Below are 27653 nucleotides of genomic sequence, written 5' to 3' on the forward strand. Positions count from 1 at the left end.
GTTTATTTAGAACTCAGGAGCCAAGGCAGTCTTCAAAACACAGACATCACGCCAAGACACAGACAAAGGGGGAAAGATTCGTCTTCTTTTGCTTCTGCATAAGAAGTTACTATTCAGGGTTTCTTTTCTTTATATAGGAAACTTTCCCTCTTTGTGGTTGGCCTGGCAACATCAGCAATGAACTCTGCAAAAGAGAAAGAAAATTTCTATCAGGAAGTCACTGTGACCGAGTCAGTTCTGGCCAGTCAGGAAGCCTTCATTTGGAGCTGGGCCTGGTGGTGCATGCCTGTAACTCTAGCACCTGGGAAGCTGAGGCAGGAGGACTGCAAGCTCAAGTCCCTCCTGGGTAGCTTGGCAAGATTCTGCCTCAAAACGAATATAAAAAGGGAAGGGAATGTAGCTCAATGATACAGCACCCTTGGATTCAATCCCAGTAATAAAACATAAACAAACATCATTTGGTTAAGATACAAGTTGGTTTTTGTCTGTATATTATCGTTGAACCAGGGATTGAACTCAGGGCCTTCACACTGAAATAGACATAGATATAGATATAGATATAGATATAGATATAGATATAGATATAGACATATAGATCCCCTCCCCTTTCTCTTATTTTGAATAGGATCTCATAAGTTGTCCAGCCTGGCCTTAAACTTAAATCCTTCTGCCTCAGCCTCCCAGGAAGCTGGCAGTGCAGAATTCAAAATATCTAAAAAGAGAACTGTCAAGAGACTTTTTAAAAAAAACTTTAAGAATTGAAACAGGAAAAACTGTTTTAAAAACCCAATCAGCTACTTATTGAGCCAATATGTTCCTGCGCAACAAAATATTGATTTTAAAATTGTATGTGCATGCTCCCCTAACAATTTATCTTATTAAAATTATTTTGGAAAATATTGACAATTCCAAGTATTGTCTGAGAGAAAATACTTTTTAGAAAGCCAGTGTGAAAGCAGACATTAAGTGAGCTTTTAATGGTAAAACTGTAAATCTGTCAGCTGGGTTAAGCATTCATTGTTCAGAGAAAGCAAGAATTATAAAGAGTATTTGACAGAATGTTATTAAAATTGGAAACTGAAGAAATAAAGTTCAAATTTTTAAATGCCTAAGCTTAGGGACCCATTCAGAAAAAACGTGAGGTAGCAAAATCACAGTCTATCAAGCAACCACTTAAGCCTTTTAGGGGAATTTGGATTTTTTTCCACAGCAAACCCAAGAATGGCTTAGTATCCTGAAGACTGCCTGCTAGAGTCTAGCAAAGGATGGTTTGGGGCAGAATTGGTGAAAACGCAACTCAAATTCAAGGAAGGTTTGAGCTCAAGAATATATAAAAAGAAGAAACTATAACATAATCATAAAACAAATCTGATGAAAAAAACTTTTAAACAAAATAGGTTACCACTGCCAGATATTAACATGAAATAAATTATACAGCAATGTTTCTTTAGAAATAAGACATGCCTCACAAAAATATTGATTTGAAATTGAAAATGAGACCTGTAATTTCTGGACAGCCAGTTTTCCATGGACGGTAGGTTTTACAAGTGTCATATTCAGGAAGAATATCTCCTACTGATGTGCCAAAATGCCTACAATAAGACATCAATCAACTGCACATTCATTTTTGTATAAATTAATGAAAGTCAAAATCACACATCCTTTGCCAGTGCTATTAAGGCTCCAGCCAGAAATTTCAGACCATTGTTTAAATAAAGCAAGTCTCCCAAACCTCAGGTGCTATCACCAAACATGGAGACACCATGAAGGACAGGGAACGCTCACATTTTTAAAACCTTGCTTAGAAGAGAAGCAAGAGAAAACACATGGCAGATATGTAGCTGAGCTACAAGGCCTCCTGACCCCGGGGTGGGGGGCGGGCACCGTCTAGCCCTTTACAGGAAATCTGTGGACCACTGTTACAAGTCAAATACTAGCAAAACAAGCAGCATTTCTTGAAACACTATATCCACTAACAGCTTGGCTACCAGCAATAAAAACAGAACCGTTTACTTGTTTGTGACTGACTCAGCCTACTCACATGACTCAGCCTACTCACATCTACAGACAGTCCTTGTCTAGGCGCCCACTGCCTAACAGGAAACTGAAAGCAAAATCGTAAACAGGTGGTCTACCCGTTCAAGAGAAACCTTACATCAACCATAGGGGATCTTAGGTTCCAGCTTCTCATGAAGCACCAGGAGGAGTGACTCACAGTTTAACAGTAATCTGGGCAAGGGGAGTGACATCACAGTGCGTCAGGCCACAGGCAAGGGTGACTTTTCAACCCCACCTCCCGGGGCAGACAGGGAAGCTTTATAGCCCCTGGTCCCGACCAATTTTGCGCTGTATGTGAGATGCCCACTATGCTTGCTGGGCATGGCTTCTGTCTGCGGCAGGAGCACTGCACATCCGCTCCCCACAGAGAGGCCCATTACTCCACCACTGCCTGCCAGCACAGCCCCCTCTGCACCGGAGAGGCTGCTGGGGCTGGACTTACACCATCTGGCACCGCATTTCTGTGTTAAGGTGTCACGTTAGACTTCTGACTGGCAGATTTTCTCTCGACTGGGGAAGGCAATTTTGGCTACAATTTACAAAACACCCTGTTGGGACGCCAGCTTTGCCCCATCATCCTTGAATGGCTCTTTCACATACTGCAGAGGAAAGTCCGCTACAGCCTGCATCAGGCCCACCTGCGACCTTGCCTGTGGCTGTTGTTAAACAGCCTCCCTATCCAACCCCTGCAAACACACCAGATCCCCATCCCAGAGCGGCCCAGGTGACTCCACTCTAAAAGGAATGACTCACTGGGATATAAGAGGGCAGGAGTTGTCTCCTAGGGGAGACGATATTTTAGGAATAAATCGTCCAGAAGTACAGAGATACATTTTTTTTTTTTTTTGTACCACGGATCGAACTCAGGTCCTTGCGCTTGCAAGGCAGGCAGCGGAACCTCTGAGCTAAGACATAATTTTAAAATAAAAAATACTTCATTTTAAAATAATGTTAGATTTATACAGGAGCTGCACTTGGGTTTTCTTATAACCGCGGCACAGGAATAAAATATCTTATATTTAATGTACATACAGCAGCACACTGTAGAAACTGTTACAACAGTAAACTGCAGCTTTTACTCAGGTTTCCCCTATTTTTCCATGAACATCTTTTTTTTTTCTATTACAAAGCGAGAGGTAAACAGTACAATGCTTTAGTTATTACCTCTCCTGGTCACACTCACCCTGGACAGCTCCTTAGACAGTATCTACCTTGTGCGTGCGACCCTGGCACTCCAGTTCTCTCGTGTGCCTGTGTGCTAAGCCCAGGGGGCTAGTTTGGGGAGAATATCACGAAGGGCTTGTGCCCACGTCACTACCTTATGTCACTGCACAATGTCCATGTGACTATCATGGATGCTTGGAAAGGAGAGGGCACCGGGTGTCATTAGTGTAAAAAGTATTCAATTATTATTCTCCCCACCTTTTTTTTTTTTTTTTTTTTTTTTGAGGCAGGTCTCATATGTAGCCCAGGCTGGGGTTGAACTTGCAGTAATCCTCCTGCGTCAGCCTCTCAAGGACTGGGATAACAGGCGTGTACCACCACAGCCAGCAATTCTTCCTTTTGTGATACACAGTAATTACATTCAACCTGGAGAATTGGTACATATACAAAAATATTTGCCTATATGACACATTCTTGGAAGGTCTTTCCAATCATCCCTTCAAAAACTCCCTATCTGTCCCATTAATCCTGGATAGGGCTGCATTTTCCCATGCTGGCTGAAATGGCACTTTTTCCTCCTTTGGGGAAATGGGATTGGACACAGAGCCTCACACGTGAATAGGCAAGCACTCTTATCACTACGCTACATCTCAGCTCCACCTTTTTTAAACCCTTGAGGCAGGGTCTCCCTAAATTTCCCTGGCTGGTCTGAAATTTGCAATCTTCCAGCCTCATCAGCTCATGGTTTCCAACTCTCTTGCTAAGGGGAACAAATCCATAGCCAAGAAATTTATTTCAAAGTACGGTCACAGAGTTCCTCAGACTGACAGGGTTGAGCAAATTCTCCACAAAATGAATAAACCACAAAGGATCTCAGGACAGTAATCTACAGAAATAGTCCTGTGCATATAAAGGAATATGGATACTCAATTCAACATTATAGAAGGCATTTAACAGACTGGGAAGATCCCCAAGATATTAACAGATAAAAGACAGAAAACTGTAGTACAACTCATACTGCATGAATTCACTGCAGAAAGAACGAAGATTTACACAAAAACCTGCAAGCTGAGTATCACTTATGTGAAATACGAGGGACCAGAAGTACTTCCGACTTAGGAGTTACTGGGTTTGGGAATATTTGCACAGATCTTACTAGTTGGGAAGTCCTAAAACCTGAAATCTAGAATGTTCTAGAAGCTGAACTTACAAAGAAAAGCCTATCTTTTTTTTTTCCTGGTACTGGGGATTGAACTCAGGACTTTGCACTTGCAAGGCAGGTATGGTGCCACTGAGCTAAATCCCTGGCAAGAAAACCTATCTTTTGCTTTACTGAATCTTCTTGGCACTGTGAAGAAGTTGTGGATTTTAGAGCATCTCAGACTTCAAATTTTCAGATCAGGGATCCTCACCTGTAAACTTATTAAAAGGGAGGGAAGGGAGAGCAAACTGGAAATCGGGCCGGGGCTATGGTTAGACAACGAACAGGAACTGTCATGTTTTGTTGCCTAGATAGCTGTGTTAAATTTTTTATTAATTTTGTTTTCATAGTTACTTATATTAAAAAATAGAATCTACAGGCGGGGATTTAGTTCAGTGGTACCGGTGCCTGCAACACAAGTGCAAGGGCCAGAGTTCAATCCCTGGTACCTAAAAAATAAAAATAAATAAAATCTATCAGAGCAAACAAGTGCATATATTACAGGGATTGGGGAAGGGAAATCACCCACATTAACCAACCACATGGATGGTATATTCTCACTAGTCAACAGGTGGAAACAGCCCAACCACCCCCATCAGTAGGTACGTAAGGTGTGGTGTAGGTGTGTATGAAGAAGTATCGTCCTGCTTCAAAAGGAAGACAGTATTAACCCAGGCCACTACCCGGACAATCTCTAGGGACATTACTCGAAATAACCCAGTATCCAAAGCCAAATGGTTCTACCTATATTACACTGGTAAAATTTATATGCAGAAGCTAGGACAGGGTCTCCAGGAGCTGGGAATGGGGACTCACCACCTAAGGAGTGTATCTTGTTCTGCAAGAAGGTGCAGAGCTGTGTGTGTGACTAGTGGGGACGTAACCATGTGACTGTGTTTCATACCACTTATATACACTTTTTTTGAGGGGGTACCAGGGATTGAACTCGGGGACCTTAAGCTGGCGGAGCAGGTGGTGGTGCTGCTACTGAGCTAAATCCCTGGCCCTCCACTAATAATGCTTTAAAACGGCTCCGGTGACAAATTTTCCCCAGTTTTCTCAACTACATTTTTTAAACATCATCTATCACGTAATGAAGGAAAAAAAATCAAGAAGCACTGAGTCTTTCTTACCTCAGAGATGAGAAAGCATCCTGTTAAAAGGTCTTCAACCAGCAAGTGCTGCTCAGGAACGTGCTGGGCTCTCTCCCCACCCCACTCACAGTGCCCTGCAAGCTGGGCCCATCTCAGGCCTTCCACTTGTGGGGTCCCTGCCTGAGTCTCCGCTGCAGATCTTGCACCCAAATACCAGACTTGTGCACACACTGCTGCCCGGCATCTCCACTGGTAGATCATCTGACAACCAGTACCCCTAAATCTGAGCCCCATCTCTCATCTGTCTCCCCACACCACAGCCTCTTCTAGTCTTCTACACCCCTGTGACTCCATCTACACTGGGGCAAATTCCCCAGAAGCATCTGAAAGTCATTTCTGCTCTCTTCTGCCATCCTTTCCCATCAGGAAGTCCAGCTGGCTGGCTCTACCTTCAAATATATCCAGATGTTGCCTATCCATTACCATCTCCTCCACCACCACTGTGTCCCTATCCTACTATAGTTTCCAAGTGGATTATGGTGCAACTCTCCTGAACTGCAACTTATAAATACAGACTAACCCTGGCCACAATTCATTTTTTCGATAGTACTCATCATTTTCTGACAAAGTCCTTGATTATTTCCTATAATGCTTGTTGCCTGTTTTCCCTGGTTACAAATAAACTCTTAAGAGGTAATAATTCTGTTCTCCTGTATCCCAGAAACCCCAACTGTTACACAGTAGATGCTGACAAACGTATGAAACAAGTGAATTCTAGGAGCCTTAGAAAATCTATTTGGCTGCATTCTTAGTTTTTTACTTCATGCGAGAGATTTTCTAAATTCTGACAATAAAGAAATACATAGTTGAATTAGGGCTTACTCTACACCCAATTTAAAACATTTCCATTTTTGCCTAAAATCTAAAATCCAAGGTTATTTCTACATAACCCCTAACTATTCTGAGAAAAAAAGGCTATAACCAGACAATTTTTCTCATGTTCAGAAGCAGATTGGTAAACATCTGGAATTGTGAAACTATCCACGTTTGTTTTGTAAAAATAACAGCTAAAAAAATAATAATAATGATCCCAGCAACTAACTGAATGATTCAGATTATAATTTGTAATTATACTTATGTTTACTTGAATCAATAAAATTCCCCATAGGCTGCCCATATTCCAGGCTCATGAACTAATATTACCTAGAATTAAAGAATGTTATGCTGTCAGGTAAAGCAAGTGGCTTGAAGTCCTTGGAGTCCAACAGCAATATGAGCTCAGAATAAGCCTTGAGGATAGGTAACTGCAGCTATTCAATAGGCTTAAAGGCCCTACAAGGGGGTTAACACAAATGTTTAAAAAGGCACCCTTTACTATTGCATCATAAACATATACAACAATGTATACTTGCAACTGGGATGAAAAAAATTCAGCTATAAAACTCAAAGAGTATTTTTAAAAACAATGGTAAAGTGGCACAGCGGTATGCACTGACGTTCCCTACTTGGAAGGCTGAGGCAGGAGGTTTGCCTGAGGCCCGCCTGAGCCAGGTTTGAGGTCACCCTGGGCAACATAGGGAGACACTGTCTTTGCAAAATATTTATTTTACTCTCCCCAAAACATGTTTCATAATTTACTGAATTTTTAGTTTTTTTTGCTACCTCCAAGGAATGAAAAGGACGATAATAAAATTTCTAAAGAATGCTGCCATTTGTGGCCCCTTCAAAGTTGCGATTCTGTTACATGGTCTGAGACACAGAGCAGATCCTGGTCTACCTGTCTGGGGGCCCAGCTTCTGTCCAACAGCTTCCAGCCCTCACAGGATGGCAAATAACGCTCATCACCCCTTCTTGACCCCTGCACTGGGCTGCACTGTGCACTACGTTCCTCCCTCCCTTGGCACGGCACCTTTTTACCGCCCACTGCATGGAGAGGAGAATCTGACAAGGGAATTCCCATCCCCAACGTGCTGACAGCAGTGCTCTCCTTGGTTACATCCAGCTAAGAGTGCTGCTGGAAACGACACGAAACTCTCTCAATTTAACACAAGTCACTTGCTCTGGGTGTGCTGCCAAAAGTGGAGTGCAGAGTGAAGTAAAGGGAAACCACAATCAGCTATGTGCGCTTCTTTCTGCCTTCTTGCAAAGGGCAGTTCTAGCTAACAGCACCTTGAACTAGAGGAGGCTTTGCTATGCTTGATCTGAAAAAATGTTTCCCACCGATGTAACACTTGATCTTGGAGCTTTCTGTACTGCCCAGCACAGCCACACAGTCTGAGCCACAGACTTCTCAACTGCTCTACACCCCTGAGGCACTGGTGAGAGGTGGGCCCGAGAGGTTACCTGTCTACTTGGTCAGGCAGATGCTCAGTTTCCAACCAGTTCCCAAGACTCCTACCAGGTGTGAGCTGTGATTCTCAGGACTCTATCAGGAAGAACTCCAAGTGTCCTGTGCACTTGGGCCTCACAACTCGAGTCAGATCTCCCCGACGGGAAGGCGACTCAGAGGCCACTGTCTACAGGAATGCACTCAGCTTTCCCCCTGTCCCCGAATGCCCACTGCACTAGTGATGCTTAGTGTCATTCCGATCATATTAACTCATCATTTTGTTGAGTTCAAATCCTGGCTTTACCATATCTGCTGATCAGTAGGGGCAATCATCTGAGGGTCTTGGTTTCTCTCTAGTTCAATTTCTTCATGTGATGACAGTTCGCAGGATTTGAGATGCTCACCTCAGAAGACCGCTGCAAGGGCAAGAGTTGGCCAGTGATAAATGCTGCATCACCACTGGTTCTTAGCATCGCTTGTGCGTGGCGATGGGGTGGCTCCCTCTGGCCTAGCGCCCCCTACCCTGCAGGGCTAAGACTGGTCCCCTAAGAGCCCCGCTGTAAAGTCACAGCACAGGCACTGGCTTGTGACAACTGCATGAGGAGGACGCGGCCCTGGGCCTGGCGGAAATTGTCCTGCAGCGTCATGCATGCTCACAGTGCCAGGCGCGGGGAAGAACACCTGCCCAGGAAACCTGCCCACCTCATGCACCCAGTTGGTGTCCCATAGCCCGCCAACCATGGCTGCTGTTTCCCACACCTTCCACCCACACTCCTGCCTCCGACTTCCTAGCTATGATCCTGGCAGTCCCGGTGACCCCACTCTGAAATGGAGAACTGAAACTCTGACCTGCTCCGACTTTCAGACCTGGTGCCACTGCACTCCGACCACAGAAGCAGCCCTGAGGCTGGGCTGGGGACCCCTGAGGTCCCTGCAAAGGGGGTGGCTGACCTGGAACGGCCCACAGCCTAAGCGCTCAGGGGAAGCCACACTCTGGCCCCGGCCCATCTCTGCATTCTCGCCCTCTCCCTCTTCCACTTGAGAGCCCACAATCCAGCAATGGATTGCTGTGGAGGCAGCAATGTATTAACTACAGGTAAACGCTAAAGGAAATCCTTCTCTCTTGGAAGCAGTTATAAAATAAATCTGCATGCGTCTCAAATCCTGGGATGTAAAGTATTATAATAACAACAGAGGGAGTAGTAATATGTCGGAATAGAACAATGTAGGCAGTTTTATTTCATCTAGACAAGTGCCCTAAGACTTCTGGATATACAAGCACATCACCTGCCTTTAGTCCAAGTAGTACATGACTCCCTTGCTGTATTACCTCCCTGTGGGCTAAGACCCCAAGATCAGGCAAAACACTTCATGTGGTAAAAAGTTGGGCTTTGTAACATGCACACCCCAACAGGGTAGTAGAAGAGCCTATTCCTGGTGGCAAAGCCACAAGGAGCCCTTTTCCTAAGCAGAGCAACACATCGAAACCCTGTCTCAAAATAAAAAAGGGCCAAGTGTGGAAGCCCTGCGTTCCAGCCCCAGCAGGAAGGAGGTACTGGGGTCTCCCCTCAAATCCTGCACAAGAGAAATCCGCGTGAGTGTGATGTTCTGCATAGCTCCTGGTAAAGACAACCGATCAGAGACATGTTCTTCAAAAATATTTATCCTTAATGTCACAAATATATTACCATGCATAACGGAGTCTCACAGTGCTTTAAAATTTACATAGTCTACAACAAACTTCTTTTTCATCCTACTATTCTTCTTACTATACCAGTAATAAAGGTAGTGGTATCTAATAATCATTTATTCTGACCCGAACAGTAAAAAACACATTATACAGTATCCTTTATTTGCTTCTTTCAAGAATCCTATGAGGTAGAGGCAGGCAGGCATTTTTATGTCCATTATAAAAATGATTAAAGTGTCAGGCTGGGGAATTAACTCAGTGGTGCCGCCACCTGCTTCGCAAGCACAAGGACCCAAATTCGATCCCCGGTACCAAAAAAAAAAGATTAAAGTGTCAAGTGGTTGAGCTGACGTCCAGCAAATCTACACGTAGTATGCAGGCACCTTCTGGACAGACTCCAGCCCTGGCTGTCACAGAGCAGTATTAAGTGACTGACATCTCTGTTACATCACAGCTACTTGCCTAGATTTCAGCCAAGAATATGTAGACAAGAACTCCACCTGCCAGGGTACCACCCAATTTAAGATAGGCAAGATTGCAACACCACTTCGCCTTCTGGCTTAAGATCAAGTATAAGATATGCAAGATAGGAGAACTCAGTGAGTCATCATTCAGGATAAGTAAATAGACAAGACAGAGGGCCAGACTACCTGGGGTCTGGCCCCAGCTTTGAACCTTTCTCACCGCTTTTCAATTCCTCAGATCCTGACACCCTTCCTCTTATGCTTCCCTTTTCTGATCTACACTTGGTTCTCAACCCCGAGGCACAGAAGGCCTCCTACTGTGGAGTCACACCAGGCCTTGGATTCCAGGTCACTGCTCTTTCACCTACACCCATCTGTCCCATTTTCAGTCAACACGTATTTGGCATCTGGCATGGGTTCATGTTTTGGAGCTGTACGTCCAGTATTTGGGGGACTGTAAGAACTCCTCAGTTTTTGTTCAGTTTTGCCCAAGACTCCATTACCATTCAAAAGTTCTATAGGGGCAGTAAATCCAAGTGATTTAAAACAGTTTTTGAGAAAAGAACAATGTTCACAGAAATCATTAAAGACCCCCTAGTGCATCACAAAATCAAATATAAGAGATGCTTTCAGGATTTTTAAAAAGAGTCTTATAATGTGTTCTCAAAAATTAAGATAATAGTGACAGTCCACTGAGTGAATGACGATTTCTAATTCACTTCAAGAGTGTTAACAACATTGAGTAATCCGCATCTGCCACAGACCTCAAAGCATTTTCTCTCCCTAGCTGGAATGTGTTCCCACAGGAGGGTAGGAAATATCAGGGAAGGAGTTACTTATCTGCCTTATGTCAACAAGCAACAAAGGGCCAGGTAACAGGATCAGTAAGCACCAAGCACCAAGCAGAAGGAAGAAAATGGTCCTCAATCAAGTGCATGCAGCCTGGGGGTCACAGGTCAGAGGCAGTGGGTGGAGCTTTATTGCGGAAGTTTGACTGCAACACAGCACAAGCATTCAGGCGCGACTGCACACAGGGCTCCTACCACACTGTGGAGTCTGGCAGCTGCAAGGGTGAACACGAGGCCGGAGAAATGTAAAGTACTGACAGTCTCACCCTTTATGAAGAACTCTGAGAGATTCTGAGCGAAACAATAAAAGCAACAATCTCTAAATCAGTGTCTTCACTTTCTAATTTTGGTTCTGTCCCCCACTATCAGTATGGCTCTGGGCAGGTGAAAACCTCTGGCTTCAGAGAACTCAGCAGCACAGCTCAGCAGATCTCAGTCTGCAGACCTCTCTGGGGCATGTTCAGTACACTACAGCATTCTCATGCCTAGCATGCTATTGGGTCAGTAGTCACCACCTGAATAGGTGCAGCCAGAATCATCTTGCTGAGAACTGTACACATGCGGGCCAGTAAACCAGAAGGGGTCAGCTATGGCTAAAATCTTACAGACCAGTAGGTGGTTCTCAATGACAACGGAAATTTTAAAAAAGGGAACTTCACTTGGGAGGCTGAGGCAGGAGGATTGCTGTGAGTTCAAAACCAGCCTGGGCTACATGAATTCCAGGTCAGTCTCAACTACGTAGTGAGAACCTGTCTCAAAAAACCAAAAAAAAAAAAAAAAAAAAAAAAAAAATCCAAAAAAAAAACCAAAAAAAAAAACCAACTCTCAGTAAGTTGCTCTACAAGACTTGAATTAAATTAGTATTTATAGTGGACGCTGTGTGAAAGGAATGCCAGGATTTTGAACTGTTGAGCTAAAACTTCACAAAACTTAAAAATGATAAACTATGAGAACTTACTGATATATTTTAATAGAAATTATTTAGGCTCACGGCACCATATGACTCTTAAATCACAGTCCACAATTCAGGCACCAATTATGAAACCTTCTGAAGTAGGATTAGCTGGGTTTAGAACCCATTTATGACATGGTGATATATAGTATTTGATCTTTGTGTCTATTTTCTGACAAAGAGCAGCTCCTAAAACTCTTGGGATTTCCCGAGTGATGGCATAACAGGAGCATCCATCGTGTGTTCCTATGACAGAAGTCTTAAAACTTGGGATTTCCTGGGTGAGAGGAGCTTGTTTTAAAGAGGTGATCCTTGGTGAGACCCTCTGTGACTTCAGGAGAGAGGTGCTTCGTGTCCTCCGAGCCTTGATCTGGAGTCCAGAACTCCTAGCCCCATGGCTCTGCACCTGTGGGGAGAACGAGGGCCCGGAGCCTGGTTCGTCATCAGCTATGCCTCTGGAATGACATCTGTCAGTGGCAAGGTTTAGAGAGCTCTCCAGCTGGGGAAGGCGCCCACACGCCTGGAGGGTGAGCATCCTAACCTTACACCTCACCCCACACATCACTTCATGTGTTTCTTTTAACGTATCTTTAAGAGTAAAGTGCAAATGTCCATCAAGTAGTTTCCTGAGTTCTGTGATCCGTTCTAGCGAGGGACATGTGGCCAGCTGGGAAGGACTTTGGGTTGTCTGGGGCTCAGGGAGGTGTCTGGAGTGAGGCAGCCTGTGAGGCCCCACAGTAAGCTCCAGGGGGACAGTGCCAGAATTAGAGTGGGGGACACTGGCTGGAGTCCGGAGAGCCAGATGTTGGTGTGAGGGAAACTCACAAGTTTGATGTCAGAAGTATTCTATAGCTATTAAGAGATCGTAGATGAAAAGAAAATCCCCTGGTTTAGATGGAAAGTCACAAATTAGGAACCTCGATAATACAAAAGAAAGAATTATGGCAGTGAGACAGCAGGATGGCTCTGCAATGCAAGGAGAAACTTCCCCAACCATGAAATGGACATTTCTGAGCAGAGCATGGTGCCCACGGTCGACCCTCAGCACTTGTGAGGATGAGGTGGGAGGAAGGCCAGTTCAAGGCCAATCTGGAGTACACACTGAGACAATGTCTTAACAAAATAAAAGAAAGAGAAAAGAGATAAATTAAAAATTTTACTGACTTCCTAAATGTGAATGAAACAAAAACAGATGTAGGAAAAGAAATTGAAGGGCAAAAGTAGCTACTCTGGTTTATAAATTAACTTGAGTCTTGGCCTTTCCTCTCCTTTCTGCCACTCTCCCACTGCCAAACTATTTTCCATTTATTCACAACAAATTAATCTGCACATCCAGAGAGAAGAAAATCAAACCAACGTAAATTTTGACAAGGATGCTGTTAAAATCAATTGTAATTGTTTTTAATTACGCCAACCACAAGTAACAAAAAAACAGCCTACTGTTCCTCCTGACAAAAGGGAAAGCTTGGTTTCCATGAGCAATCCTTCCTGACTTTGTTGACTTTCATTAGTTTTGTGCTGACTTTTCTGGTTGATTTCTCTGAATTTACTTCTCAGCAGCTCAAACTACCTAGCCTGACACTCCTCCTGGAAATTTCTGCCTGATTCCTGGCCTTCAGCCCTCCAGCGCTTTATTTTGTAGTTACAGACACCTTTCATTCACTTTTCAAATGCAAATTGAGCCTCAGGGCTGTAGGAAGTTAAAATCAACCCTATCCTAGCCTAGTTCCTTTTTTGGGGGTGGGTACCAGGGATCTCAGGACCTTGAGCTTGCAGGCAGCGGAACCACTGTGCTAAATCCCCCGGCTTGCAAAGATCTTTGTTCTTCACCCAAAAGCTACAACTTCAAAGGCACCAACACACAAGCACCAGTCTTCCCAGCCTCAGGGCCAGCCAGATCTACTATGAGAAGCAAGGCCATGTTTACCCAAGAAGTACATTCCTTTTTGGTAGGAGAAAAAAAAAACAGGGTGTATTAGTAAAATTAGCGGCTCAAAGGTCAAATTCTGGCATGATTATTTTGAGACTGTGGGAAAGTTACTTCCCTAAAAATTAGAGAGGTATTTCTATAGTTCTAATTGACACTGCTCGGGCACAGTTCATAAGTAGGTAGATGTAGGTAGAGACTTTTCAGAAATACAACTGGAGAATTAGATAGCTCTCTTATAAAGATTTGGTGACACCACATACAGCGGACCCTTAAGTTATGACCCACCTGACTTAGGGACAACTTGGATTATGATCAGAATTTTGTTTTTAAAGTCTTGAGCTACAACCCAAATGCTGGCCACTTGTGCTTTCAGATGGTCTCAGATACAGATTTAACCCTTGAAGAGACTCAGAAGGAACATGACAATATTCCTTCCTGTGCAAGGTTAGTTGAGAAATCCTGGGCCAGTGTCTAAGGACACTGAGATCTCTGCCTGAGTACAGGAAAGAGAGACTCAGAAGACTGTGTAGAGGAGCCTGGCCTGAGCCTTCAACTGACCAACCTGAGTTATAACAAGGTCCCTGGAACGAACTGAGTTCATAAGGAAAGGGTCCATGGTATGTGCCACCATACCAGCTTCTCATTATTTTAACACTCTCAAGACAAATGTCAGTATAAATTCCACTTTACCAGCACTGAGTATTTAACAGTTTACAAAGTTAGGTGTTTGCTTTATTTAGTCCCTGCTGTGGAACCAACCCAAAAGGCCGCCCAGTTTTCCCCCTAAGATTCTAGACCAGAAGAAGCACAATAGCATTGTGTGTTAAGCTTCTAACAGAGCAAGGGATTGTTTCAGTTATGCAAAATTTTAAAAGCAAATACTGCATGTAGCTTAACTAGTATTTCCTATATTTTTTCTGGCCTTTAGTAGGAGGAAGTTAGGAAGAAAAAAATGAGCCAGTTTATCAAAAATAACCATTTTTTAATTCCAAATTGTAAAACGGCACTCGTGATTTCTAATATGCAAATTTTGTCCCTACAAACACAGCATTTAAGTAATGTATTAATAGAATGAAGGACCCTTTGCAGTCGGACATGAATCTGCCTAGGCTTTCTCAGTTGTCTACTTGGGACCACCCCGGGGTGCATCCCACTCTTTTGTCCATCTCTCTCTCTGCCAGGTTGGCTCCCTCCGCTTGACCTCCCTGTGAATGGCACATTAACCACCACATTCCTGTCACCTTTCCTGAGGAACTCTTCTCCAACTAAACAGCCAGGTGCCGCTCCCTCACCCTTCTCCAAACACGTACTTGTAGCTCTACTGCGGCACCTGTTACTCACAGTAGCAGCTTTCAGATGTCCCTGGGAAGGCAGATTAAATTTAAGTGAAGGTGAGGGTATTAAAGTTCTTTTAGGATCCAGTCTAGTGAATACAGTTACATTTCCTTCTTTGTTGCCATTACTCTGGATAATTTAGCAATTTTAGACTTCTTTTCTGTTTTTTGTTTTGGTTTTTGGTTTTTTGAGATAGGGTCTCATTGTGTAGTTGAGACTGATCTGGAACTCACTATGTAGCCCAGGCTGGTCTCGAACTCACAGTGATCCTCTTGCCTCAGCCTCCTGAGTGCTGGGATTATAGCATGTGCCACCACGCCCAGCTTAGACTTCTTTTCTGGATGGTGGTGTTGAAGGTAAAACCCAAGGCAAATACTTGACAAGTGCTCTCCCCTGAGTCACCTCCCCAGCATGAAAATAGCTTCTTGAGCCAGTGCCCACCTGTACTCCCAACTACCCAGAAGGCTGAGGCCTGAGGCTCACTGGAGCTCAGGAGTTCAAGGCCAGCCTGGGCAATGTAGCGAGACCTATCTCAAACAAAAACAAAAAGAAACTCAGAAAACGTTTTCTTGGTTCAATATTTTTATCACTATTTTATGCTCTAAATTAAAAATTCTGATGGAAATAAGAAAAAAATTACTAGGCAATGTAAGAAGAGAAAAACATGATATTCCATATAAAGAGGTATTTGCAACAGCTCCATAATTGCATGGGGACTTGAATTTATTAAAAATACCACTAATCATTTTCAAACTTTATACATTTCCTATAGTCAAAGTCAATTCATATTACTAAGAAGTCATGTGATCCAGTACTGAGTCACATCAAGTATGATATATTAGCAAATTATAGCTCACAGTTTTTAACTGATGCCTATGGATTTTAAAAGGTAGGGGAATTTGCACACAAATTTGGAAACTGAACAAAATATAAATACATGAATAATTTTTACTTTAATTATGAACTGACTTTAGACCCTTGAAATCAAGCTGTATACAAACTATTATGAGGAACTATTTCTAGATTAGTACTTTTTATTCAGTCTTCCTTCAGATTTTTCTCTCCCTCCAGCAGGAATATTTCAAAGAGAAATGACTCAAATGTAGTAGAAAAAAAAAGCCACACACAAAACATGGTAATATATTAGCAAACCATACTAAATATGTAGCAAAGAAGAGCTTGGCCTGGGGTGGAGAGAAACTCCCCACAAACTGCTCGGCAAGGGAAAGGAGAAGCTGGCAAGCAAGGATATTTACTTTTTTTTTCCTGCCCTCTGGTACCGGGGATTGAACTCAGGACCTCGCGCTTACAAGGCAGGCGTGACATCACTGAGCTAAATCCCTGGCGAGGATATTTATTCTTCACACGAGAACTGAGGGGAAGAAATGGGGAACACTGTATTTATAATTATTGTCTTGTCTTATTTCTGCTCATTTGACTTTAAGTTTCCTAACAAGAAAAAAAGGCATTATGAAGATCAGAAATGTATTCATTCAACAAATATGTTCTGGGTCATAGAGACAGCACAGCACGACAGTAAAAACAGCCTCTGTGTAACACGCAGGATTGAAATGCAAACTGGGGAAAGGCTGCTAGGTGAGGGCAGCTGTGAGATTCCTCCACCCAGGGGAGGCCCAGTGAGAAACAGTGGGACTGCCAGCCGGCAGGGAGCATGTGTGCTAAGGGCAGGAGCTCGTGCTGGGGCAGGAAGGCCTCACATCATGGACACGCTTTTCCTCTGAGGACCGTGAGGAGGGTGGCTATGGTAATGCTCTCCCTGCCACCCTGGTACCAGGGCTTGGGTCCAAGGCCTTAGCACTTAGCTACATCCCCAGCCCTTTCTGTTTTTCGAGACAAATCTCATCAAGTTGCTCAAGTGGGACTCGAACTCATAATCTTCCTGCCTGAGCTTTCCCCAATGTTGGGATAGCAGCACCAGGCTTGTTTTCCTGTCGGATGGGTAAGAGGCAGAAGGATTAGGGTGGGCAGTAAGCAGGCTGTGGAACCATCCAGGGGACTGAGAGTAACCTACATCCCTAAACCAGAGTAGTAACAGTGAAGGCTGTAATAAATTTTGATAAATCTTGAAGCGGGGTTTATTAGCAGATTTAATGTGTGTAAGAAAAAAAAATTGAAGAAGACAAAGGATTTTGGCCCAAGCATAAAGAAATAATAATTCCTATATATGATGTGAAAAAGAGGACCATGGTGACATACACTTTTTAATTCTTAAATTTCTTTTTAATTTTATCTGAATTTATTCTCAAAGGGCACAAAATTCTCTCTCTCTAGGCCAGATGTTAATAAGCACCATGCAGTACGACCAACATCAAATTCCTTGCAGAGGAGCTTTCCTTAGCTTCCACCTACAACCAACCAAGCAAACACAGAGCTAGAACCAGGACCAGCTGCCACAGGTCCAGTTATGGGGGCAGGTCAGGGCGGAGACCTTTACGGACGCGTGACAGCCAATAAAAATGAGCTCCTTATTTATAAAACAGAAACGATCACCAGATGAGGGGTCAGAGAGGGAGAAGGGATGGATAGGCCTCTTTTTTTGGATTGAATGAACTGAGCTTCTCACTGAATTATTCCACCAGCCTCCTATCTACTCCTGACTTCACCTGTCTCCTCTGGCATCTCACAGGAGTTAATAAATTTCGATCGTAATCCTACAGCTTAAGTTACAGGTAGACCTGATAGAGGCCACAGGACCATCCCTCCAAAGAACGTCACAGCCTTCCTCCTGAGCCTTCTTCTATCATCACATCCTCTCCTAGTTCACTTTTTATGGGAAAGAGGTTTGCCTGCAAGCATAAGCTTGAAAAAGAAAGGTTTCTCAAGTCATTAAAAAGATGAGATATACAAAGAACACATACCCCGACCATGTATCTTTAAATAATTTTTTTCTTAATAGCAATAAAATTGTCAAGTAATATGGGCAGGAAGTGCTGTACTACTGTATTTTCAGCTTACAATTTTTAAAAGGAACTTGCAAAGCCCACACTGTTGCATGCTATGTGGCGTACGGTCCTTTAAACCAGAGAGCAGAACACCAAGTTTGTCAAAGTTTCTCAGCACCGACCCTGGAATGCCCCAGCCTCTGTCCAGCTGAGAGTGCTTCCAGGGAGGTGGAGGGCTCCCAGCCAGCCCTGACTGTTTGGAGATGGAAGGAGAAAAGAGAAGCTATTTTAGCAGAAACAGAACTTCACTGATGAGGAGAGAAGGAAAATGCTGCCTTTTGCTGCATTTCTTCTTTTTAAAATTTGAACTTCATATTTAGAGTATGCTGGTAAACCCTGGAGAACGCTGAACCTCACAGAAGGATGGTAGGGCCCTCCAGAGGGGTCCAGCTTCCGGCCAGGGCTGGAGGGATGGAGGAGCAAGGCCGGCAGGGACCAGGCTGACCAACCCTTGGCCAATACCAGGACCTGGAGCCTGGCCAGCCCAGAGGAGCAGCTGCAGCTGGGAGCTCTTGTTCCTGCAGCAGGGCCCTGCCTGACCCTACCCAGGGGCTTCTACCCACAGTGCTGGCCCCCATGAAGCCAGAGGAAGGAAGAGGACAAACAAGACACCCTGCTAACTACCATGACTGCCAGTTCAACAGTTCATTTCATCTCCGTAACAGGTACAGACTTCCTTCAGGAAAGTTTATATCCTTGCAGAACCAGTGGGAAAATAGCCCAACAAAATGAACCCATTTCAACTTTTACAAAATATTTTTAGCAAATACTTCCTGTCACATGATTCCATTTTTACCACAGAGTGGAATTTCATTTCTATTTATAGAATTCAATTTCTCATTAATTATCTCTCTATTCAAGGAAACCACAGTGGCTTAATGCTGCTGCTAGTAACTTTTAGAAAACAAATCTGTGCCTATGTGCAATGTTATCTTAAACGGAAAAATAAGGAAGGCTCCCTCCTCTGAGCTTTGCCAAGACAAAATGGGGTGGTGTGAACGTCTGTCTGTTTTACCAGAACAACTTTCTGTGAGCTGCACTAGGAGGGTCAGTGATAAACATTTCTTAACTTTGATTATACCAGAAACAGAAGAAGAGAAAAAAAGAGAAAGAAACAAACAAACTTCTGCTTTCCTTCTCTGCATTCCTTTCCCTTAAAGGCTGAGTTTTCAAACTTTATAAATGTTAGTTTTATTTTTCTGGCCTAATTTTTAGCATCAAACCAATCTGTAGCTTTGTGTTAACCCAGAACAAACCTGGAAAAACCAAAAGCTGTGGAAGTATAGACTTTTTAATCTTGAAGTTGAAGAACAGTGAGGTTTATTCTCAACTTTAAACCAAAACCAGACCCCACCCTGCCTTAGGTCTCTCAGCATGAAGTCTCCACGACCCCCACACTATGAAAGGAACTCAAGAAAGACTTGCTTGCTGCAAAAGGAAACCACTCACCTTGCTCGGTGGTCGTGACTTCACACAGACTGACAATCGGTGTGCTCTGCGCTAGCAACAAAGGGTCTGGCTTTTCTGTGCTACAGTCCATGAGGACAGAATTCTGCTCCTGGGCGTACAGCGCCAGGGCATCCGGAGATCAGCGAGGGTCAGCCAGGAGCTCTATGGAGCTCAAAGTACTCTCAGACCTAACTGCCCCAGAGACGGCCTCCTGCACGGTAGTATGCCACACCTCCCCAGGGGAGGCTGCCGCTGTGTTCCTCAAGAGACCAAGTATCTGAGGATGGAGAGAGCTGTTTGTTACAGTAAGACAAACAGTGGAACTCTTCAAATGCACTAGAAATATGGTCAGAAAGGGGATGGTTTATAAACTGACCAATGCCTGAACTATTAGTAATCCTCTAAAACGTTCACATGAAAACAGTTTTCTTCTCTTTTAACTGGGTCCCTGTACTGGACCGAAGATGTCACAGTTTCACAATTCACCAGCTTAAGATATTAAAATCTCTCATCTGAATGACCCCAAATGCCACTTTGCTCCTTGTGGCCTTACTTTTTAGCACAGACCGTCAATTTTTATGAATAAACAGTGCAGAATGCATAAGCACTGTGTCAATTTCTTAAAGGAAAACAAGTTTCAAGTTATTTCAGAACATTGTTTAACTGATAAAGTATTTATTGCTCGGTTTTATACATCTTTATAAATTTAGATAATCTGATCAGTACTTTAAATTTTTCTCAGGACCTTGAAAAATTAGGAAATGCCAGAATAAAAGTATTTATGAAATCACAAGTGAGGTAACGGTTCCAGCACTCCCCCAACCTGTCAGACAGGGTGGTCTCCTGGTGCAGCACACACCAGTCACTGGACAGCTGCTTGCATACACCTCGCTCCGACGTCAGGTGCAGCTGGTGTGTCAGAATCTGCATTTCGAAAAGCTCCCTGGTTTGAGCCAGCACTTGGGGAAGGGATACCTTCAGCAGCACTTGGGCCGTCTGCCTGTTGTCACTGAGGCCGCCTTAGAGCACCCAAGTGCCTGCCCATGGGAATCAGTCCATGCCACCGAGGACTGACAAGGGTGAGCTGTCTCTCTGCAGTCCAGGAGGGGACACCTGGACACCTACACCTGTTTGTCAGGAAATGTGAGCCATCAGTCTTCTTAATAAAAATGATAATATTTAATAAATTTGTTTCTAGCAGCCAAGGAGGTGGTTCCACGGTAAAACACTTGCCTGGCATGTACAACACTACAGTTCCATCCCCAGTACCACAAAGAGTAAAACACCATCTTCACTTACTCCCACAACTTACTACTTACGCCCACAACTAATCTAAAAAATAAAAAAATAAATATGAGAATACAGAAAAATGAAGTCAAGGAGACGAAATCTGAATTGTCTTTTATTTCCTTTGCAAACTCTACCCCGGTGTTCAAGTTTCACCATGGCAGAGAAACTGTTTGGATTTGATTCCAAGAACACTTAGACTTGGCAAATTTTAGTAATGTAAAAACCAGACCATTCCATTCCTCTGTCACAAAAATGCCCCAACATCTATACTTCCTACGCCTTGATAGTAATATTTAAATTATAGTTTCAAGTTTGGTTTTAAGCAAATTCCATTTGTTTTACATTTACTTTGTGTTATGTCAAGCGTGTAGCATTTGATTAAATCTTCATGTAAGGTAATAATTTATCACCATTTCACAGATGATGGTAATTCATCACCATTTTGCACAAAGCTATGTTCAAGAGGTTAAAAATGTTGGCTACTCGTACTGATAAAATGACAATCTTTAAGAAATTAAATTCACATTTTACAACAAATTAAGATACAATGGCATTCATTTTTTTCTTTGTAGAAAAAAGCCTGAAAACCAAAACATGGATTATAGCTAGGAAGTGATAATTAAAATACAGTCAGCTTATACATGGGGCTAGGGGCCTGGTTTGGTTGAAGAGCAAGGTGCTTTACGTGCTCACCAGTGGGGTTCGTTCCCCAGCCTCAACAAAAGACACAAACTACTGTCCACAAGTGTATCATCTGCAATTTTAGGCAGTGTCTACCACAAACATAAAAGTAAATTCTAGATGAGGTAGCTGAGTACATCTGCATTTGTTTTTGTGTCTTCCAGTCTGTTCCACTGATCCTCAGGCCTATTTCTTTGCCAGTACCATGCTGTTTTATCACAGTAGCTTTGTAGTATAGTTTCAAATTGGGAATTGTTACACCTGGTGCCATGTGTCTGTTGCCTAAAATGGCTTTTGCTATTCTAGGTCTCTTATGGTTCCAAATGAATTTTTGGATTTTTTTTTCTAGTTCTGTGAAATATACTGTAGGAATTTCAATTGGCATTGCATTGAATGTATATAGCAGTTTTGGTAGTATGGCCATTTTTACTATGTTGATTCTTCCTACCCAGGAGCAGGGGATATCTTTCCATTTTTTTTATATCTTCTTCAATTTCTTTTTTCAGAGTGCTGTAGTTTTCAGTGTACAGATCTTTTGTTTCTTTTATTAGACTGATTCCTAGATACTTCATTTTTTTGGATGCTATTGTAAAAGGAATTTTTTCCCTTATTTCTCTCTCTGTGTGTCTGTTATTTGTGTATAAGAAGGCTATTGATTTTTGGGTATTCACCTTGTATCCAGATACTCCACTGAATCTGTCAATTAAGTCTAGAAGTTTTTTGGTGGAGTTTTTTGGATCTTCAATGTAGAGTATCATATCATCAGCAAATAATGATAGTTTAGCTTCTTCCTTTCCTATCTTTATTACTTTAATTTCTTTCTCTTGTCTAATTGCTGTGGCTAATGTATCCAGAACTATATTGAAGAGAAGTGGTGATAATAGGCATCCTTGTCTTGTTCCTGATTTTAACATGAAGGTTTTCAGTTTCCTCAGTGGAGGAAAGATAGCCTCTTAAATAAATGGTGTTGGAAAAACTGGATGTCAACCTGCCACAGATTAAAATTAGACCCTTATCTTTCGCCATGCACTAAATTAAAATCCAAATGGATTAAAGATCTAAATATTAAAACAGAAACATTAAACTTGCTGGAAGGTAAGTTAGGCAGAACTCTGGAAGACATTGGTATAGGAAAAGACTTTATGAACAAATCCTCAGTAGCACGGGAACTAGCAGAAAGAATCAACAACTGGGATCTCATCTTACTAAAAAGCTTCTGTACTTCAAAAGAAACCATTAGCAGAACTAAGAGACAATCTACAATGTGGGAAAAAATTTTTACCAGCTGTACCTCAGACAAAGGACTATTATCAAGGATATATAAAGAACTCAAAACAATCAGTCCCCCCAAATATAAAGACCCGATCCAAAAATGGGCATCCGAAATGAACAGACATTTCTCATACAAAGAAGTAAAAGCAGCAAGAAAATATATGAAAAAATGTTCCACATCACTGGTCATTCGAGAGATGCAGATGAAAACAACACTGAGATTCCACCTCACCCCACAAAGAATGGCTGCTATCAAGAAATCACACAATAACAAATGTTGGCGGGGTTGTGGGGAGAAAGGAACCCTCCTCCATTGTTGGTGGGAGTGCAGACTAGTGCAACCACTATGGAAATCAATATGGAGATACCTCAAAGAGCTTGGACTGGAGGTTCCATTTGACCCAGCCATCCCTCTGTTGGGTATCTTTCCAAGAGAACTAAAAGAATCATATCACAGAGAAGTATGTGCACCCATGTTTATAGCGGCACAGTTTGTAATAGCTAAATCTTGGAAACAACCTATTTGCCCATCCGTTGGAAACTGGATAAAGAAGATGTGGTTTTTCTATAAAATGGAATATTACTCAGCCATAAAGAACGAGAAAATAGATTCATTCATAGGAAAATCGATACATATTGAAGATATACTCCTAAGTGAAATAATAAGTCACACATGTGTAAATACTGAATAATTTCCCTGTTGTGAATAATCTGCAACAATGCATAAGATTCTAATAAGATTACTGACATTTAGAAATGGGAAGAAAGGAGCTAAAGGTGTAGGGAAGGTGGGATGGGTAGGGGAAGAGTAAAAAGGAAAAAGAAAAAAATGTGAGAGAATGAAAAGATGAAAATAAAGTGTTTGTAGATGGGGAGGGGAGGAGGGGGTGAAGGGAGGGCAGAGGTAAGGGGAAAAAATGAGAATCAAGACTTGTCATGTAGAGGTACAAGGTCCCAACAATGAATGTAACTGTACTGTACCAATAAACTCAATTAAAGCTGAAAAAAAAAAAGCGAAAAAGAAAATGTACATGTGACAGAATGCTATTTAGCTACAAAAAAGGTTGAAATATTGTCATTTGCAACTTAGGGATATTATGTGAAGTAAAATAAAGCTGATACAAAAAAAAAAAAAGTAAATTCTAGGTGATTCCATTCCAGCCACGGCAGCTTCTAACACAGTTAAGCAAGCACTGTCCACGTGGCCCAGCAGTCCCAAGTCCTCAGTACTGACCCACACAATAGCTTGCACAGGACTATAAAAGTCTGGCACGAGGACTTTATTTCTAACACCAGATGCTGGTGGTGTGGGAAATAACAGATCACAGAAGGGTGGAAGAGAACTTTGGAAGATCATGTTGATGTCAAAGACAGGGCGTGGCAAAACTGCCTGCAGCCAGAGAAGGACTTGTCAATCACAAGATCCCAGGGCAGCACAGATCTCAGGACCCCTTGGGTCAAACTTCTCCAGAGCTTCCAGATGTGGAAAACATAAAGAGACAAGACGCCACAGAGAGCTGCGATCCTGACTTCTCATGGTAGCCCAGGTCAGAGTACACAGAGTGTACTCTTATTTTTGCTTTTCTTTTTTTTTTCTTCTCTTGTTCTGCCCAAGTTTGCTCTGCAGAGATGGTCTGTCCCACACTCACTCGTATATTTAATTTTCAAGGGGAACAGTCAAATACAACTTCATCGTGGTAGTGGTCACACGACTACACACGGGTATCAGTCAGTAGTTAAGAGCTACCACAGAGAGGGTGTGCTTACTGTTCGTAAATTGTCCCTTTTAAAAAAGGAACAGGAGTAATTGTCCTTTTAAAAAACACACTAGAAAAGTGATGGTTTGTCCATTTTGTAAATGTAAAGCAAAATGAGGTTGACTACGGGGCATTGCCTTCTCACATTCCACATTATAGAGACTGCACTGGTTAGCTGTACCTGTTTTCTGTGCTTTTCAAAAATCTTAACAAATTCAAATCTTGACTAAATCCTTTAGTTCAAGTGAACAGGTGAGCACCACACAAAGTCCAATTGGGAACAGTGAATTTACAGTGAAAAGGTCCTTTTCAGTAAATATGTTTTGACACTTTAAAATTATTTGTTAGATATCGGTCCTAGAAGACATCTAAGACCCAAGCCCACAACTACTCACAAAATACCTTGGGCTCAGAAGGCTCAGCAGGCTGCCACCCTGCCCTTTCCTTCATCATGGAGATGTCCCTGCCTGAATTCCAATGAACAGGGACACAAAGTTCTGCCAAATACAGGGTTATTTCATAACACTTTGGTTTTTGCATTATACTGAACTTACATTTCTTTTTAGGAGAGCTTATTATACTATTTTCAATAGCTTACCATTTATAATGGAAGTGCTCTAACAATCAAGATTTTTGTACACAACCTATAATTCTGATTTAAAATTTATACATTTACAGTGTTTAAAAATAGGTGACTGGGCCAACCCACTTTCCATTCCCCCATCTGTCTCTAAGACAGAAGCTATCTTTCTCTCAATACAGTTTTCCTATTCTTAAAAAAAAAAAAAAAAAAAAAAAAAAAAACTATGAATGTAAAATATCTAGTATCTGCTTTATGATACATAGTAGGGACCGTGCTTTATCAGAGCTACATTTAATGATAATACTCTAGAATATTCTCTTTCCAGATGATAATTAAGAGGCTAAGAGAAAAAATGGTGCCAGGTACCACAACAGCAAGAGAACTTTGCTGTTGTCTGGATATTATTCTTTTCTTTGTTTTTTTTTTTTTTAATGGAATGTGCACCTCCCAAGTGCAAGGTCCTGAGTTCAATCCCCCGTACAAAACAAACAAACAAAAAACCAGGTGACTTAAATTTTCACCTTAGCCTTTTTAATTAAAGCTAACTGGTACATTATTTGTAATATTCAAAATTTCCAAGTAGGAATGGCAAACTTTGATTCAGTAAGCTATAATTTGTTAATAAACAGCAATAAAAGGGCTACTATATACAACATGGATGTTTGTATTTAACCTTTTTCAGATAAAAATGGAAGTAGGAAAAAATAATGAAAGACTTCTGATTTTCCCTTATCAATTAAGAAGCAAAGCCCTCACACTGATGGTCCAGAATTAAATTGGAAGAAATTCTCTTTTTTTGTTGCTGTTTTTTGTTTTTTAGAAATCATCATTTTTTACAGAAAGAAATCTAATCTAATCTGAATCAACCCACCCTGTACTTGTCAATATTCAAATAACAACATTATAAAACTCAAATAACAGGAGCCACACCTGCTCCTGACCCAGCCGCCAGCGCTCAAGCGCCAGGAAGGTAGCCGCGCGGGCATCCCTGAACCCCCATAAGTGCCCCCAACCCACGCACTCTCAGACCTCCTGACTGTGCTAGTCTTTGGACCCACTCTGCAGAGGCAGAGGTGGTCATCAAGGGTATTTTTCTGAGTTCCCAACTTTGAACATCTTTAAAGAAAGGGCATGGGAAACCTGTAATAGAACGTTGTGGAGTTCAACCATTCAGAAGGTTGGGGAACTCAATCTGGGCTTTGCAGCCCAAAGTCAGTCAGCGTCATGGGGTTCAGCCATCAGCTAACTGAGAGCAGGGGACCTGCATCCTCGCTCTGAGCCATTAAATGGTCAATACATTATATTGAAATTTTGTTCACTGCAGACATGCTCTGGACTGCATCTTGATTTCAATTTAATTCAAATGATTTAAAGGTGATAGATTAGTGACTACCACAGGTAGTCAGTTTCCAAGTTGTGCTTGATCTTAATGTGTTGCTGATTGTATCAGTTGGGATAAAGCATTGTGGTTGATTTGATGACCTGTCTCTCTGATGTTATGAAGATGAGAATGTCTGTGGGTCGTTAGAGACTCAGAAGCTAGGGAGCAAATATATCAGGAAGATTTGGGTGATAACCCAGAGATTAAACCAAGGACAGTCTGACAAAAAAATAAAAATGAGAAAACTTAAGCAAGACACAAGGACAGGCTTCCAGTTCACCAATGGCAAACAGTAGGGCAAATGAGGATGAAAAGGCCGATACTGAACCACCAGGACACCCTGAACTCAAAGCACAGGAAGAAACAAAACAGATCAATCAGGCTCTAGAAAAATTCACAACAGAAATAATTTCCCAGATAATCACAGAGATAGTGAGCAAAATGGAAGTTGCAATTCGAGACTCTAGATCAGAAAATGACAAAAAAATAGATGAGCTCAGGACCACGATAGAAGCCATGAAGGCCCAGCATAAGAAAGAAATGGAAAAAATAAACACCCAACATAGGAAAGAAATAGAATCCATAAAACAGATTCAAACAGATATCCAGGAGATTAAACACTCCATAGAAAGTGTATGCAACAGAATAAAAGAATGTGAAGATAGACTCTCAGATATAGAAGATATGATTGCAGTCAGTGACCATGAAAAGAGAGGTCTCTTAAAAACAGTAAGGGATCATGAGAAATCGATCAAACAACTCCTAGATGATGCAAAGAAGAATAATATAAGACTGATAGGAATACATGAAGTAGCAGGAGAAAATACAAATGACTTAAAAAAGCTGTTCGCAGAATTAATGACAGAAAACTTCCCAAACAGGGGAAGAATTTGACGTTCAGATAACTGAGGCAATATAGGACCCCTACTAGCTACAATCAAAAAAATTCTACACCTAGACATATAATAATCAAGATCCCAGAAACCCAACAGAAGAACAAAATACTACAAGCAGTAAGAGAAAAGAAACAAATCACATATAAAGGAAAGCCCATCAGAATCAAAGCAGACTTTTCAACACAAACCCCTGGGGCAAGGACAGCCTAGAATGAGATATTTCAAGTACTAAAAGAGAACAACCTCCAACCTAGACTGATGTATCCTGAAAAACTCTCTTTCAAAATGGATGGAGAAATAAGACACTTCCATGACA

General features: G+C 42.2%; 1 protein-coding gene across 4 annotated transcripts in view; it reads right to left on the bottom strand.

The window, feature by feature from the left end:
* Positions 1-27653, bottom strand: part of Fgd4 (FYVE, RhoGEF and PH domain containing 4) — a 123927-nt gene that overhangs the window by 71463 nt on the left and 24811 nt on the right. The window contains exon 2 of one of the 4 annotated variants that reach the window (XM_010628509.3): positions 8151-8262. The exons of 2 other annotated variants lie outside the window; for them this stretch is intronic. In XM_010628509.3, the coding sequence (XP_010626811.1) occupies positions 8151-8179 (29 nt within the window). In that variant the 5' untranslated portion in view covers positions 8180-8262. Of the gene's footprint in view, positions 1-8150; positions 8263-19477; positions 19738-27653 lie in introns of those variants that run through there. One more of the 4 variants, XM_010628508.3, reaches the window with a different exon arrangement.

The sequence above is a fragment of the Fukomys damarensis genome, unplaced genomic scaffold, assembly GCF_012274545.1.
Source record: "Fukomys damarensis isolate Sample0158 unplaced genomic scaffold, DMR_v1.0_HiC HiC_scaffold_15, whole genome shotgun sequence".
In the NCBI taxonomy this organism is placed as follows: Eukaryota; Metazoa; Chordata; class Mammalia; order Rodentia; family Bathyergidae; genus Fukomys; species Fukomys damarensis.